The sequence below is a fragment of the Tenrec ecaudatus genome, chromosome X (assembly GCF_050624435.1).
Source record: "Tenrec ecaudatus isolate mTenEca1 chromosome X, mTenEca1.hap1, whole genome shotgun sequence".
Taxonomy (NCBI): domain Eukaryota; kingdom Metazoa; phylum Chordata; class Mammalia; order Afrosoricida; family Tenrecidae; genus Tenrec; species Tenrec ecaudatus.
In genome coordinates, this window is record NC_134548.1 from 167310248 (window position 1) to 167327655 (window position 17408).

Genomic DNA, 17408 nt, shown 5'->3' on the forward strand with positions numbered 1-17408 from the left:
GGCTGCTCACCTGAAGGTAAACAGTTGAAACTCACCAGCTTCTGAGAGAGAAGGATGAGGCTGGCTGCTCCCATAAAGAATTAGTCTCGGAAACCTGGAGGGGCACTCCTTACTCTGTCCGACAGGGTCACAGTGTGTCTGAATCACTTGATGGCATTGAGTTTGTTTTATGTAAACACCTACACTGTCTTTTTAGGGAAAAAATACTTGGTGAGAGGAAGTTCCTTACAGAGCTATGCCAATAATAAACCATACAGAGGTGGACCAAATTAGAAAAATCCATTTGCTGCCTCCAATGTAAGAATAATTCAAGGTAGTGTCATCGATAAATACTAAAGCTATCACCTGAATGGTGGCTGTGCAATATACCATTCATAACACTACCTGAGTTCAGCCCCATCAGTTACTTCATCACTGGAAATAATTGGCACTCACCCCTCCTTTAGGCAAGTGATAAAACTCAGCATCATGAATCATATCATCTAGGAAATATTCTTGCCACATGTGCTTAACCTACACAAGCTTGTAGAATGAACTTCCCATTTACAATTACTAAAAGGAATAAACAAAGTTAAATAAGAAAGCAGAAATCTAGAATGACCCTTCTATATGTAACTGGACTGATTGCTTTAAAAAAAATCAGTATCTCAGCCATGACAGGAGGCAAATAAAGCATAGTCAAGTGCAATGTATGAACTTCAATGATGAGCTACACTAGTTACTTGAGTAACAGTTACAAGAGGCATTTAGGAATTGGAATTTTGTTGTTCACTTTTCTCCTCTAGCTAGGAGCTTCTCTTGTACCCTTACTTAGACTAGGAGGCAGTGGCAGCCTGGCTCCGGCTAGTTCTGGTCTCAAGGTAGAAGAGCCCATGGTTCATGCTGGCTAATGTTAGTCTTATAGGAATTTCGCCTCTAGGTATTTGGTTTCCTTCATTCCCATGCACCAGAGGGAAGACAATAATAGTTCTATCTTAGATGACTAGTCACAAGCTTTTAAACTCCACATGCTACTTAAACTAGGCTGTAGAACGTTATTTTTCTCAACTATTATGCTGACAAAACTAGCCAGAGACTAGATAAACTAGTAAAGCAATCTCACTAGGTGTTTGGCTCTATCTAGGGGACCAAAATCACTGTGCCCCCACATCCTTTATTATATACAAAAAAAAAACAACATTGAGTCACTGCTGACTCATAGCTACCCTTTGTGGGTTTCTGAGACCATAACTTTTTATGGGAGTAGAAAGCCCAGTTTTTCTCCTGAGGAGCTGCTGGTGGTTTTGAACTGCCGACCATGCAGACCATGGCAGTATTTAGAGCTGAAATGCCGTGTCTACAGATTACTTTCAGATAGTTCAGCAAACGGTGTAACAATAAAATATATCTATAAACCAATGCTCACCTGTGTTGGGGCTCAGCAGTGAGGTACACAGGTTCTCATAATTTAAGGGGTTGGGGGGAAGAGGTGACAATTTGGTCAAAATAAGAGTTTAACAGAAGGGATTTTAAAAAAAATCTATGAAATCTTCTAAAACTCAGAGAAAAAGATCAAGACATGTAAACTATGAAAGAAGACTGGGATAGAACACTAATATTTGGGGTCCAAAAATTAAAAGTATTCCTTGAGAACTGAGAAAAGAGAAAGATGGAAAGTATCATCTTTTTCAGAAAAAAGTTGACAAGACACAAATACACTGACAGAATGATTGCAGCATATTGAATGAAAAAGACCCAACTCTGAACACATTCTTGTGAAATTTCAAGACACTAAAGAAAAAGATCCAAAACTCTTCCAGGAGACGAGAGGGAAATAGCCATCGCCAGACAGGCACCAGCTGTGTGCTTCCTGACAAAGTCTCCAAAAGTGATGAGGGAAAATTTTCAACTTGAAATCCCATACTCAAGCAAACAAAAGAGTAGACTAAAGATACCACAGACAAGAAAATGTATCTGTTAAAATACTTCTAGTTACAAGTCACACAACACCAATTCAAACAGACTTCAGTAAGAAGGGATCTTATTGCACATAAGGAAGTGCTGGGATAAAAGAGATTCCCCTCCCAATGCAATCACTAACTGAACAGCATTGAGACCTAGGTTCTTTCCATTGCTTTGATCTACCACGCTTGGTGTGTAAGCTTTGTCCTTAGAAGCTTAGTCCCTCAGGCTGAGGTTACAAAAGAGCTGCCAGCAGCAGCTTCGTTGCGTATGTTCACTGAGAATACGAGAAAATGTCTCCTTAGCACATGCAATGTTAACCCAGAGAACTGCCCCTTTGCCTTTTCAAGACTGTACATCTTTACAGGAGCAAAACTCATCTTTCTCCTGCAGAGCCGCTGGTGCTTCAGTACTACAGACTTTTGGTTTTGAATTTTGGTCAAATTCAAAAGATTAAACAAGAAATTCAGGGGGGCCGTGATTTTAATGAAGGAAGAAACAATTCAGAAAAGTTGTGTAAAAATGGATTCACATATTGGAGCGTATAATCACTGCCATCAAATTATACCTATATAAATTGCTGAATTGGTGTTATGTTCTGTGTCTATGTTCAACTATAATAAAAAATATATACCTCCAAACCAAACTGGCTACCATTGAGTCAATGCTGACTCGTAGCGGCCCCCTATAGGTTTTTGAGACCTTAACTGTGTATGAGAGTAGAAAGCCCAGTTTTTCTCCCGGGGAGCTGCTGGTGGTTTCGAACTACCAACCATATGGTTCACAGCCCAACTTGTAACCACAGTTGGTAGGGATGTGCTAAATAAGGATCTCTTCTGGATTGAGCATCAAGAAAAAAGGCAAACAATATCAGGGTTCTGTTAAAAATAAGAGAGTGGAAATAGGGTAACAGTGGTAGCCACTATAATTTACTACCCATGAACCCTAGCCTAGCAAGGCATGTAAAGATGCTGCAGTGCAGTGAATTGTTTAATTGGCTCTTCTAACAGTAGTCTTTGTAACTCCCACAAAATGACAATTTCCTGAAGGAAGGTGGGGGAAGATACTGATAGGATTGTATAATTCTCTCGTGATCGTTAACAGGGTTAATTGTGATTATACAAACTTGGAAATCAAATAAGGGATTGGTCAGTGTTGCCATCCTGCTGTTTAAAAGGAGCCACTTCAGGGAGTGCCGGCAGGTGAGCTTTCACTACCAGGGAGTAAGAAAAGGCAGGAATGAAGTGCATCTCTTGGACCCTGAGATTCTTATGCATTAAACCTCTTCAATCCAGAGACGGAAAGTTGTGGTACCAGAGGAACAGGAGCACCAGAACTAAAAGCCAGAGCAATAGGCTTCTTGGCCCAGGGAGTAAATTGAGTGGCCTTCCACCAGAAGGCTTGTTTGTGGAATGATGTACTAAAATGGGAAGCTAGGTTTACTGACCCACAGAGCTAGAACCCAGCACATTCAGGTTGAGGCTCATGGAGGGCCTTTAGGCATTTATCAGCAGCACCTGAAAGCTTTGCAACACTGCCCAAGCAAGGTAAAGCGGGGTTGCAGTAAAGAAGAGGCTGCCTTGTCTGGAAGGACTGTGTCCGGAGCATTTCTGATCCAGAAGTACCTGTTAACTTGTCTAATAAACTCCTCTAATCTTATGTATGGTCTGTGTTCTGTGTGGCGATTATGGAAGCCAGCTGAGAAGCAGAGTGCTGTGAGAGGGCTGATTGCTAAGGAAGGGGGTGTGGGTGTTTGTTTTTCCCAAACGCAGCCTCAGGGCTGATGCTCCTTTTCCCCCACTTGAGGAGTCAGAGGTCAGATGGTGTCCCCACACGTTTTTTCCTTTTTTTAAACAGATGTAGTCCAGAGGATAAAGGAAGCTAAGTAAAAGGAAGACCTGCGTTCTGGGAAACAGTGTTTCCAGCCCAAAAGATCAACAAAGGGAAACTCCAGAGTGGCAGCCGAGTGCAATCTGGAAAGGAAAATGCTTGTTCAGACTAGAAAAGGATGGAAAGCTCGAAAGAAAAGGGAGAGAGGGAGATAATTACAGGAAATCAATAGCATGGCAGAATTTTTAAAACAAGATCAAGGAATATTACAGAAAAAAGCGATTAGAAACAGTGAGGAAAACAAAAAGCTAAACATGGCAAGATCCAAAAAGGAAATCGATTAAAGTCTGGCAATGGTTTTAAGAAGATGATGGTCTAAGACCAGAGATTCCATATGCCCTTGATTGGTCATTCTCCTCCGAGTAGTTCAATGACAGTGCAGCTAGACCTATCAAAAATGAAATTTGAGAACAGGTAACACTAATGTAAATTATGTTTATTACCTCTTTCCCTCAATTAACCTGTGACTGGGATGTGGTTGCAGGGCAAAACAGAAATGTTAGCAATTTTAACAATGTAGCAGCTTTTAAGAGAGGAAACTGCAGGTGGCAAATAGGGCCCTTACTGCCCCTGTCTTTAAACTACAGTTGAAAGTCTATGGAACAAGATCATTTCAAAGTCAGAGAAAGAGTGTGTAGAAATGCCTATGGGGCAGATAATGTAAGCCCATCTTCCACTCAGGGAATTAATACAATCCCCCAAAGCTGGCAAACCAAGAAAAATGTGTAAACGTTTGATTTTGCTTTGAAGGTAACTATCAAAAGAACTCAACACAAAACTAGCCTGGCAGGAAAGGGAGACCACTGTCTATCTCACAAGTCCTTCTGACTTGTGACCAAGCGATTGCAGTATTTTGATAATTCAAAATGCAATCCCCAAGCCTTCACCAGCTGCCTACTGTCGTTACGCTAATACACCAGCTCCTGCACTGAACTTACCCTGTCAACCTCTGGAACCCCAATCCCTCTCTCCCAGCCTGGAGGATTCTTGCAAATTCCTCAGTTGCCATTGCACAGGCTTTGCACTGCTTCCCCCCTCCTCCAAGGATGGTGCTAGGAATTCTGGATCAGGACACTGGAGGTGGAATTGGAGGTGGAGTAGGGAAATCGGTGGGCTTCTGTTTGGGACTGGTCACTGCAGCAAGTCCAGTGGCGATGGCAAAGGGTTGTGATAAGTGGGGCTCAGGAGAGCCCTGCAAGGAAAGGTCTCAGATGCCCAAGAGTGAAGGAGCAGCCTTTCCTTTTCCACTTCTGATGTTGTCTGGGTACTATTTCAATCAACATTCATCACTTTTATAATCAGAAAACACAAGGTTTATTTTTTTTTTCATTTTGGGAAAAGACACTATAAATCTTTATTTACTGACATGGTAAGGGATCAACAACAATTTTGAAGGAAGAAGGCAGGTTAGTACAGCACAGACTGTATGATTCTATGGAGTTAAAAGTCTGCATGGGCACAGGTGCAGAAGGAAGACTCTGGAAGGATGTCTGAAATGCTAAAAGCAGCAGTTACTTTGGGGCTATTAGTCACCAACCAACATATATGCTATTAAGTAAAGGTTAATAGTGTGTGATGCATCAGACTGCATGAGATCTACAGAACTGTTGGTAAATATTGGCTATGATAAAACACTAAACTAAGCTTTACAGGTCATTTGGGGGCCATGCATTATGGCCATGCTTGAGGCTTTTCTGGGCCTCCCACCCCATCCCAAGTGCTTCGATACCTGTAGCTGCATGTAGGGTCACCTATATGGAACAGGCATGCCTCACCTCTTTCAGCCATGACGTCGTCTCCTGCTCAGAATACTTTGAAATGCATAGTAATTGATTAACAAAACATTGATGAGCAAAATGGGCTGCTTTATTAAGCCATTAAATAACAAACTCTAACTTAAGTGGAAAGCAAATGTGTTTTATACAATTGATGTATGCATGGATTGTGATGAGTTGTATGAGGCCCCAATAAAATGATTAAAAAAAACCTCTAGAAGTGGGTCTAAGGAGCCCAGGTGGTGCTGTAGGCTAGGCTAACTGCAAGGCCAGCGGTTCAAATCTACTAGCCACTCCTCTAGAGAAAGATGAAGGTCGCTGTCCACTCCTGTAAGATTTATAGCCTCAGAAACTCTACCCCTAGGATTGCTATGCGTTAGAATTGACTTGCTGGCAGTGGAGTGGGAGAGTTGGTTCTCAATACCCACCCTGCATTTGATGTAGTGATGAGCATAATACTTCAAAGTGCCTGTGACCACTGTCACACGGTAGGAAGCCATCTAACATCACTGATGACAAAGTCACAGATACTCCTATATTCACCTTTGAGAGAGCTCAATTTTCAGTTTGAGGCCAGTGAAAATTGAGATGCAGTGTCTTTCCCAGCCTTGAATTCTCAAGCCCAGATTAATTCTTAATCCCCAGAATCCATAGTCCCAGACCGAGGTCTTGGCCTAGAAAAATATACACCAACTAACAATAATCTTTGCCATCAGGAAATAATTCTGGAGTGATTTTAACGTTTTGCCTTTGTGCCTTTTCTAAAATGTCAGCCTAATAACTATGGTGCAATGGTTATACTTCGGAATATTAATTTCAACATCCCCAAATGCTCCTCAGGAGAAAACCCAGGCTTCCTACTCCCATAAAGAGTTACAGCCTTGGAAACTCAGAGAAGGCAGTTCTACACTGTCCTATGGGGTTGCTATGAGTCAGCATCCCCTCGACAGCAGTGAGTTTGCTTTTGGAAACCACATGGAAGGGTAACAGATATACAGCTGCTTTCAAGCTTTAGCAACCTTTTAATAGAATGACACCACTTTAAAAACAGACTTTTGACCTTCTCCAATGCCATTTTAAGTATTCTGACTTTAATTATTCCCATGTTCTTCCAAGGCTAGACAAAATGCACTAGAATTATTTAGTCAAAAGGAAGAAAAATACAAACTGTCACAACTGCAGACACTTGGCTATTTTATTTGCCAAGTGTAATTCCAAAAACAGCCGAAAATATTAGAGAAAATTAGTACTTAATATGGAAGAATACCTTCTGCTGTTTACAAAAGCACAAACTCCAGAAACGCACCAAAATATATAATTAAAAATTAGTTACCAAATATGAGTAGAAAAATGGAAGAGACACCCTATTAAAAATGTGCAGCCTTAAGTCGCAGGGCCAAGTCCAGAGTCACTGCAGACGGCTCTCAGCAACTAGGAGCAACTCAAGTGACACCGCCGACATTCGCCTTTCTTCCATATCTACAAATAAACCCATGGAACTGCCCTAGAAACAAGTCTAGAAAATGGGGGCCTTTTGGGTGAAAAGCTTTTGGAAACACAAACAAAATATCTCCTCCTTGGTTAAAAGGACCTAAGGATTATTAACAAAGCAGATGCCAATCCTGCTCCCTCGCGTACCAGGGAGCTGCCGGCACAAGCCTGTTTGGGTAGTGGGAGGAGGCACGGCACTTGAGTGAAAAGCGAGTGGAAAAGGCCAGTTGGCAGGAGACATACAGTGGAACCCTGGTCAAGGCTTAAATATTGTCAACATGACGAAGGGACTCATGTCACTGCCAGACTGCATGCTGCCTCTGGGAGCGGAATAGACAGAAGAAGGCGGGGTAGGACTTAGCTGGAGCTCTCGTATTTGTGGTTTCATAAAAGAAAGCTGACGCAAACAGGGCAAACCAGTGACATAGGACGCCTGGCTGGTAAGCACAAGAGCAGCTGCCACCTGACACTGGAGCACTGCTGGGAGCCTGGAGCAAGGGACAGCAGGGTGCGGAGGAGGGCAAGGACAAGGGCTTGCCTCACAGTCTTTCCATCACCAGGTTCAGTACCAAGTAGACTCCTGGAGGGTCCCAGATGACCTGTGAAACAGGTGCAAAGGGACCAGGTGTCTGGACAGAGTCCCTCCACCCCCACCCCCGCCGGGCATCTGAGAAGGTGCCACACTCACAGAAAGCTCACCTGGTGCCCTTGGAGCTATCACAGACCACCAGGAAAATTCATCCCCCACTCACACATCGTCTTCAGCTCTCGGGTCAGGTTTCAAAATTCTCTTCCCTGATCCCACCCCCCAACTAGGTAGAACTATCTCTGAGGTTTCTTTCTGGGTTTCAGGAGCAACCTGTTGAAGTGACGAGAGGACAAAAGACACACAACCAACCTGCCGAGGAAGCCCGCCCAGCACACTCCTTGTCTGTCACAATGGAACCGAGCCCTAACCCAAGAGAGCCCAAGTCCAAGCCTCAAGGAGCAGCCACCACTTTCCACTGTCCCCAAAGAAAAACAACTTGTTTTCATCTCGATTCAGAAATGAGAACTGACTGAAGGGCCAAGTCCTGGGCCCTGCCGATCAGTAAAAGTTACACATGCCCAAGCGAAGACTTCCAAGCTTCACTTTCTAGCCAACACCTGGAGGCTTCCAAAGGTTCAGGGAAACCCCGTTATCCATTCAGTCTGTTTTTCCTCGAACTTTTGGCCCCTTGGTATTTCCTCCCTGCTTTCGGTGCCATGAGCAGTCACAACCCCACAGAGGCTTTCCATGACAAACCCTGTGATTCCAGGCCACTGCTGATGCAGCACTCTGACCCAAGTTGAAGACACACACCCTAGGATCCAAACCGCTCTCTTCTAGGAACTGACCCTCCAGGGAAATTGGCCAACGAGCACAGGGGCCTATGGGGAGACTCACTGTGGCATCTGTGATCGTCTGGCGGGAACCAAGGACTCATCACTAGAAAACTGGCGGGCTAAGTTAAGGAACTTAAGAGAATGACAGAGTAGTCTTGGCAACACAGAAAGGAAGGGGAGCACCACAAACTCAAAAGTGTTTTACTGTGTAGTAAGCACACACAGACTTGTGTGTATATTTGTGAAGGTGCACAAATGTGTACGTGCCTAAAAGATACATACACATGCAATAAAGATTAATGGTAGCTGCTTCCAGGGAGGAACCTGGACAGCCTAGTATAGCAGGAGAGCTTCCACCATCTTGAAATTTAGAAATAAGCCCCACAACCACCAGCAGTCTCATACAATAAACCTTTGCCCTAATTTTCAATCACTTTCTATGCCATATCCTTTAAGTAAAAAAGGATTCTCAGTCCAGATCAGGACTCCACTTCAGAGGCTATTTCTAAGAGTCAAATGCTGCAAATTACAAAATGACATCCACTCCTCTTAGAATAGTTACCTAAAGTCAGCTTCATAGGATCAGCTATCACAAAAATGTTTCAAATTATCGTTTTTGTCACTTTTAGTCCACCACAACAAAGCTGAGTAAGCAGATAACTGTTCCCAAAGGCTCTCCTCATACTTTAAGGCAAAAAGCGGCTGGCCCACAGTGACATCAGAGAAGAAAGCAACAGCCCTGCAACACCTAAAGCTCACGCAAACACCTGGGCAGCTTTACATAAGACACTTCTGCAGAGACCCACTCTCTCCTTGAATCTTCCAGAATAAGCACTCTAGCCAGCTGGCAACATTACTCCTGTGTCTGTCCCCTTCCCACCCGTCTGTCTCCCTCCACCCACCCTCAGAGGAGGAGGTCAGCACAGCCTCCACAGCTCAGCACCATCCGTAGCTCAAATCAGGTGCCCAAATGTTGGTAGATGAATAAATGGCTATCTGCTAACAGCCCTGCCAGTAAGTATCACATAGAAAACACCTAGAAAGAGTAATTTTATGAAGAACATAGGAAAGTGTTTGACAGATTATTTTTTCACTTGAAGACTTTTGCATATGACAAAGGGAAACACTCAATAGCTGGCTGTGAGCCGCTGGTCAATCAGATTGAGACCTCACTATAGTCTAAGGTATTTTAAAAACTAAGAAAAACATAGGAAATTTACCTATAATCTTCTGTATGTGACTAATAAATTAAGGACTTTTTAATTTTAGGATGAAGGATTATCTGTTAACGTCAAAAAGATTTTTTCAGCAAAAAAGTACAAGAAAGCCTAACAGATGTTTTACATGTTAAAACGACAAGTAAAACCAAGATTTATGACAAAGCAGGAAAATATTTGCACACTGAAAAGAATGACTATCCGTACTTCACTGAGTTCTTACAAATCCATTTAAAAGGGGAGAGTGGAGCAGAACATAAGCAGACAGCTCACAAGACACAATACAGTCAATTGTTGAGCTTCTATGTCCTAATACTCAGGAGCACAAAGATGGCCCCACTCTGGGAAAAGGGCACAGGAAAGTGGGTCTTTCTCTAGATGTAGTTCTCCCAGACGGCAGCCCATAATGAAATTATGTCTAGTATCAGCACACATTGCTACTGCCCGAGGAGAAGGTGGAGAAGGCTCTATATTAAACCTAAGACCAGCGGGGAGCTGTCAGCTCTTTATTCAAGGGACCTTCATAGATTTTCTATAAAAGCATACAGGATTTTGTCACATCTTTTTTTTTGGTCACATCTTAAAAAGAAGGAGAAATGGTAAGTTATCAAGCACCGAACTAAGGAGAGGCTTGGGCCTTGACAAACTCTCCTCAAAGTTCCTTGAAGCTCAAATGGCCATGTCCTTCCCATTAATAAGTAATGGGATCCTTTTTGAAGAAAACATTTGGACTGTCTACATTTCTTTAGAGAAACTGTATACTCTCTCCAATGCCTGTCTTAACAATGCATTCGTGCGGGGAGAACAAGAACATCAAGGCCTAAAGCTGACCAGAAGAAAGCCTTCACTCCCCAGATTACATTCAGGCAACAGCATCGTGGAGACAATGCACGGAGTGTTCACCACGCAACTCCCACCAACACACATCCATTGGAGCACAAAGAACGGCCTGTACATGTGGCCTGGGGCACAGGCCTTAGTAGTGAAGGGGAATGACAACTGGAGTCACAGGACCAGGAGAGGAACCAAAGCAGAGGGAGGTACAAAATTCTGCCTCTGTCCAGTGTCCACTCTCCGCCAACTGGGCCCACCAGGCCCGGCTTCAAAAGCTCCAGCTACTGGCTCCTTGATCGGAGCAGGAAACACTGGCAGTGCCTGTGACAACCACTGGTCTGCCTCACCACGATGAACGTTTGCAATCCAGGGGTCAGAAGACCCAGTGTGGCCCAGCCGTGGAGAGATGACACCCCCAAATGAAGTATGCACACGGTGCCCCCCTCACCTGAGCCCCAGGCCTAAAAACAACTTGAAACCCCAGCTCTGCCCAAAGCCTGCTGCTCTGGCGTCTACTTATGGCCCAGGGAGGTTACAGTGCTCCGGGCCGCTGCCGCCCACACACCAATGAGCCATGCCTTGAAGACAAAGCTACAGGGGCGACTGGGGCCCTGGACAGGGGAGCAGCAGCAGGCGCTGGTACAGGGAACGGGCAGGTCCACCAGTTCAGCTGTACTCTGCCACCTGCCCCCGCATCACACTGTGGCTACCAAGGAACCCTACCCAAATGGACCGTTCAGGGCTCAGGGAAGTGACTTTTTTTTATTATATGGCACAGTTTGGCACAGTCCCATCTGTAGTCTGTGGGGCACTTGATACTGTCCAAGAGTGGGATTTCTTTTTTTTGTTCCTTTTTTTTCTTTAAAAACAGATGGCCAAACCAGGACATATACTAAAAAAAAAAAAAGGAAGGTTACTTACCTGAGCCCTAACATCCCAGCTACCATGGGATCCTGCTGGAGCTGGTCTACAGAAGCAAGGTGTATTCTGGGGAGTCACATGTCACATCAAAGCAGGAGCTGATGAGCTGTACTTTTATGGAGCCTAAAACAAAGAAAATTGTAAGTTGAAAGTCCCCATTGTGTGCACGACCTTCTTCCCAGGGCAAATTGGGACATCGTGAAGATGCACACACAGAGTGCTAAGCTGGTGCCCAGTGGGCCCAGCACACACAGAAAGGCTCCCTCCTGGCCACAGAGACATACACAAGTCTCATCACTGTTAGGCACCACTTTGACATGACTGTAAAGCCTACCATTCATGGTGATCTCTGCCAAGTGTTGCTGCCACCAAGTCACACAGAAATATTCTGGGAGCAAAGATGTGTGCAAGAGAACATGCAGCCTCAACCTGCTGTCCCAGAAAGAACACGTGAGGTCAAGAGGCCAGTGTCCCCCGTCCAAACAGCTGACGTGTTGCAAAGAGGTGTGTGATGCTGCCTCAAGGGGCTTGAAGCCCACGTGAGCAGCAGCACTAATGGCAACCCTACTAGACCAGTGAGACAAGATATCTATTAGCCCCAGTCTCCTCTGGTCACTGCCCTTTTACTTTGGAGCCCAAGTTCCAAAAAGTACTTCTGCCGCTACATTTTTTGTCCAGAAGATATATACTGTTCCCGCCTACCCTCTAACCCCCATCCCCCTAACCAACTAATCAAGGGGCCCTGGCTGGGCTGGTCCCATGTGCACGCTAGTCAGAGAGGAGTTTACCTCCAGGCAGGCAAGTACCCGAGCCGCCACTGCAGCCATCCCTAGAAAGTCAAAGGTACCCTGGTGGTAGCCTGAGACTCAGGAAGCATCAACCATTTTCCTTATAAAATAAGGATGCTAGACCAAGGTTCCTTCCATCTCTGCTAGTTCAAGATCATGGACTTGTTCAAGATGCCATCAAAACAACAAAACAAAATAAAAACACGCCAGAGGATGAGAACAGGGACGGTGAGAGCCACAGGGAGGCAGTGAGGGCAAGTCCACATACCTGATCCCATCAGTTCCTAAGGAGCGAGCCTTGCCTGAGGCTCATCCCACCAGCTTCATAGGTGATGTACAGAACCAGCCACTGTGGTGACTGCACCCTAGCTACCTGTCACTGTCACATCCCTCTGAAGACATTACAAAGGCCGAAGCATATGCCCCAAATGTAGCCCACCCACCATGCACACTACGACCACTTCATCAGGCCCTAGAGAGGCTAGCCAGCCCAAGCAGCCACTGCTCACACACACTTTCAAGGCACAGCCATGACAGTAGCAGCTGGCCTGGGAAGGGCTGGTACAGGAGCACTAGGACAAGTTAGAGCCGGCCTGGCAATCAAACTACTCAAGTGAGAGTGGCGTTCACCATCACAGCTGTGTGGCAGGGCCAGGACAACTGCTCTTGGGGAAGTTGGACCAATCACTGCAGAGGCCAGGTCAGGAGGGTGCCTCACCATGGGCTGATCCTAACCAACCAAGAAGGGACTTCGAAAAGTTTGGAGAGAAATGCAATGCTTTTTCAATTTTATTTTACCACCAACCTCTCGTAGCTCCTTTGTGGCCGGGGGCTTCTTTGTAGGGCCCAGCCTGTTGCCAGGCTGGTCCCTTCCAAACCCTCATTCACTTGATAAAGGGGCAAGAATTCCAAGCCACAGCACCCAGCATGAAAACAGTCCTGAGGAGCCCAAAAGAGGTGACCACAAGACAGACACAAGAGGCAGCTACGTGAACTAGATGCGAGCGAGCCGCAAGCGTATAGACACCAAACCAGAGGCCCCGTCCTGCTTAAGGAGCCCACCAGCTCACAGGCAGACAGGGCAAATGCCAGTTTCGAGGAGCCCAAGTGACGCAGAGGTTAAGAGCCCTGCTGCCAACCATAAGACACCAGTTTGAACCTACCAGCTGTGGCAGTGTGCTCCGTAAAGATGACAGCCTTAGAAACCCTGTGGGGTAGTTTTACTCTGTCCTAGTTGAGTTGACTCCATACCAGGGCACTGGATTTCCTCTAGACTGAAAGCCCGCCACGCCGAGGTCTTAGAATAGGGTACAGACACATGTGCCACCAGACCCTCCTCCCGAGAAAACAAGCTTTGGGAGGATGCTGCAGTGCTGTTTAAGGAGCTGGGCTGGGGCTGGGGGAGGCAGGCTCCTTCTCCTCAACGACTAAAGGCAAACAGCCCTAGTCCCATCCCACCCACGAGGATGGGTATACAGGGTTCCCATCTACCTGCTATGACTGTGTTAGGGTGGACAAAAGTCCACTGTCCCTTACACCGCCCAAAGTGCTCTCTGCGAGTCACCTGGGCTCAGGTACAAAGAGAAAATCAAGCCTTTCTGATGTTTCCTGACTGGGATTTGAAGCATCTATCCCGATTAATAAGCCTGTCCCCCAAGTCTCCCAGCACACCCAAGTCCAAGCCCGGTCATTTTACTGGGAACCGGTACACTTCTGCTGAGCAGTCCACTCCCCACGGCCCCAGAGTAAAGCGTAGGAGACCACTGCCACCAGTCACCCACCCCCACAGCTGCCTGGTGACCTGCCCAGTGGGCTCGCTGGTCCCGCAGAACCCCGTTCGCATTGCTGGGAACATCACCATGAGTCAGGACGATCCATTTTGCGGCGGAGCCCAGCTCTGTTGCCACCAGCCCACACCCGAGCGCAGTCGACAAAGCCACCGTCACCAAGGTGGAAAAGGGAGCCCTGCCATCTCCTCCGCTCAGGTTTGTCCTCGGCAGGGTCACCAGCCGAGGGTCAGTCTTCTCAGGCTCTCCAGAATGACCTTATGCAGTCAGCACAAAACCAGAGAGTCACTGCTACTGTCACAGAAAAGTCACTGAGCTCCAGTTGGGGTGATCCGGTTAGGATGCAGGCGAAAGGACTCAACTTCCAGGCGCAGCAAGAGCCCAGCCAGCCCAGAGCTGGTCACAGCTGGTAGCAGACGCCGGCCGCTCCAGGCTGTGGGCGCCTGGATATACTGTGTCCCACGACACTTATGTAACTAGAGGCGCGCTGGTGACAGGGGACAGGCAAGCACTCCAATCCCAAAGTCGCGGAGCTCCCCCAAAGCGTGGGGCACCCAGGGGATGGGGTATGCTCACGTCCAAATAGTCTCCTGGGAGGCGGACAAACAGTCCCCGACCCAGGGCCCAAGAGGGACCAGGCGCCCTCTTTAAGATGAGTGGCAGGGGGTGGCACACTATGTCCAGCCCCTTGGGTGGGGGGACATTAACTCCCGCCTCCTTGTGTCGCTAAGCGGGAATCGGAGCGGCGAGGTGGCCTGGCTTCCAGTGGGGGCTCCGAGTCTGGAGCAGCGAGAAGGGGGAGGCCGCGCCTGGGAATGCGGGGTGAGCGCGCAGGAGCCCTTGTGGCGCACTCTCCCGACGGGAGGCGGACTGCGCAGGCGCGCCGCTGGGTTGGTTGGGGGGGGGGATAACGGGAGAGGGGGCTCGGGAGGGAGGGCAGGGGCGAGCGCGAGCCAGGGAGGCCGGGGGCGCGGGCGCGCGATGACGCCGCAGCCCGGAGCCCCGAGAAGGGCAGGATGCGCGCAGCCCCTGTCGGTGGAGCCCAGCGCAGCCTGGCGACAGAGGCGTACGCGGAGCCGGGATGCGCGGAGGGCGGGAGGAAGTGGGGCAGAAGGCCTGAGCGGCCCGGGCGGCGGGCTCACGAGATCGCGGCGAAGACGGTCACCCGTGAGCGCGAATGACGGGCTGAGGGGGAGCCACCAATGGAGGCGGCAGGCGGGGGAGGGGGAGAAGAGAGGAGGGACGCCATCCGCCAGCCGAGCCGCCCGAGCCCGCGGGCCCCTCCCGCGCCACGTCCCGCCCCTGCCCCCCTCCCCCAAGGAAGGGTCCCCGCCCGCGGCCTCAGCGGTACCACTCACAGTCTCTCCTCTTCGCCTCCTCCTCCTCCTCCTCCGCTCGGCGCGGCGGCGGCGGCGGCGGCGGCGGCCATTTTCCGGACGGCTTTTACCACAGCCCTCTCTCCGAGAGGAGGGAGTGCGCGCGCCACCGACGCCGGGACCCCGCACGGCCGACGTCGCACCCCGCCCTCCTGTCCGGCCTGCTCGCTGCTGCACCTGCGCGCCCGCGCCCCGCCTCAGACCACGGCCGCCTACGCATCGCCAGAATCCTCTCGCTATTGGCTGAAGTGGCCTGGAGGGGGCGGGTCTTTTGAGACGTAGCCGTCTATTGGCGAGAGCGCCTGCCAATTACGACTAGGGAAAAGGGGGCAGAACTCCAGGTCAGATGTTGATTGGCTGCCGCAGGCCGTCATTTGTGAAAAAGAGGCGGCTGAGCGCCTGAGGGGTTGGTTTAGTGGGCGGAATTTGAGTGCTAGGGATTAATAGGCCCTTGCGGATATTAGGGCCAGCGAAGGCCTAGGCGCGATCTCTTGTCTGTGTGGTCGGTCTGGTAGGTTGGTCCACCGAACAAAAACCCTTGAAGCGCTCCTAGATAACTGTTTCACTACTCTCGCATTTTCTCACGATCCCTCCCTTCGTAGAAGCTTGTGAAGTTGCTTGACGTTGGCAAAGCCTAAGGACCTTGGTTCCAGAGGCCTACCCAAGGCATTCTTTAATTTGAGCCTGCCTAGTACCAGATCTTCAGAGGGTGGGCACTGGGCTGACAAATCACGGACCCTGACTTCTTGGAGCTCAGAGAGGGGAAAGAGGATGCCGGATAAGGCCGGCGAGAACCTGCAGTGTTGGAAGGGATGGTTTGATTGAGGTGTAGACATCACTCTGCCTGTAAGGGAGATGAGAGGGAAGATTTTCTAGAACGGACTGGGGAGCTGAGATCCTGTGATTCTATGTCTGGAAAATATTTATGAGCACGAGAACAGCTTTAACGAACGTGGTGTTCAGAACATGACTGTTTGTTAACCTGATCCTATCCAGATACCTATTCAACATCTAGTTCATCCCATGGTCCTGGTGCTGTGTTTACCCAGGAACCTAATTTGCCATCCTTCCCACCCCATCCCCTTCATTTTTGAATACTTTGTGTCAAACCCTGTTCCCGAACCTGGATACAAAATATCCAGAACAACGAATTAACATTATTTCAGGAAAGATTCATTGTGACAAGTGCGTTGAAGAAAATAAAGCTAGATGAAAGGAGGGCCTACTTAGCTAGCCATGGACTTCCTCACTCGTTTTATTCTCCAATACCGAGATCTGGGAATAAAGCATTCCAGGAAAATTCCGAGGAAGGAAAAATCTTAGAAGAAATAGACCTAAAATGTTCCTTAGAAGTGAGGATGGCAAGAATCTGACTCATTTACTTTGGACATGGTATCAGGAAAGAACACTCATTGGGAAAGGACATCATGTTTGGTGAACTTGAGAGCCAATGAAAATGAAAAATCTTCAGTAGGTAGATTGACACAATAGCCTTATTGATGGACTTGAACATACCAACGGTCATAAGGAGGGGGGGCTGCACCAGGCCTGGGTTTATTCCATTACACATACGGTCCCCAAGAGTCAGAGTCAACGTAATAGCAACTACCAACAAGAACAACAAAAATCAAATGCCCAGAGGAAAGGCTATGCTTTCCCAAATGGAGACTCACAAGGAGGTCTCAGTGGCTGGACAGACAACTCCGAGACACAATGGACTGCAAGCTGATTCAGAGCTATGCTTTAGGAGAATCACTCTGTAGGAACAGTGAAGAGAACTCAAAAGTTAGAGTGAGAGATCTCTAAACCGGGAGTATAACTTAAAACCTAACTCAAATTCAGATCACCGAGTCAATTCTGACTCATGGATAGCCGACAGTACAAAGTAGAACTGCACCTGTGGGGTTTTGAGACTGTAGTGGAGGTTTCACCAAGATGTGCCAAGCACTGGGAGCGTAGGAGATAAAAAATAACAAGGAAAATATAGATGGAAATTGATAGAGGACGAAACCCCGAAGATTAT

The 17408-nt window shown here is 47.7% G+C and overlaps 1 protein-coding gene across 1 annotated transcript in view; it reads right to left on the minus strand.

The window, feature by feature from the left end:
- Positions 1-15535, minus strand: part of MECP2 (methyl-CpG binding protein 2) — a 46492-nt gene extending 30957 nt beyond the window's left edge. The window contains exon 1 of the mRNA XM_075539486.1: positions 15368-15535. Within this exon, the coding sequence (XP_075395601.1) occupies positions 15368-15438 (71 nt within the window). The 5' untranslated portion in view covers positions 15439-15535. The remainder of the gene's footprint in view (positions 1-15367) is intronic.
- Between the last annotated feature and the right edge of the window lie 1873 nt (positions 15536-17408).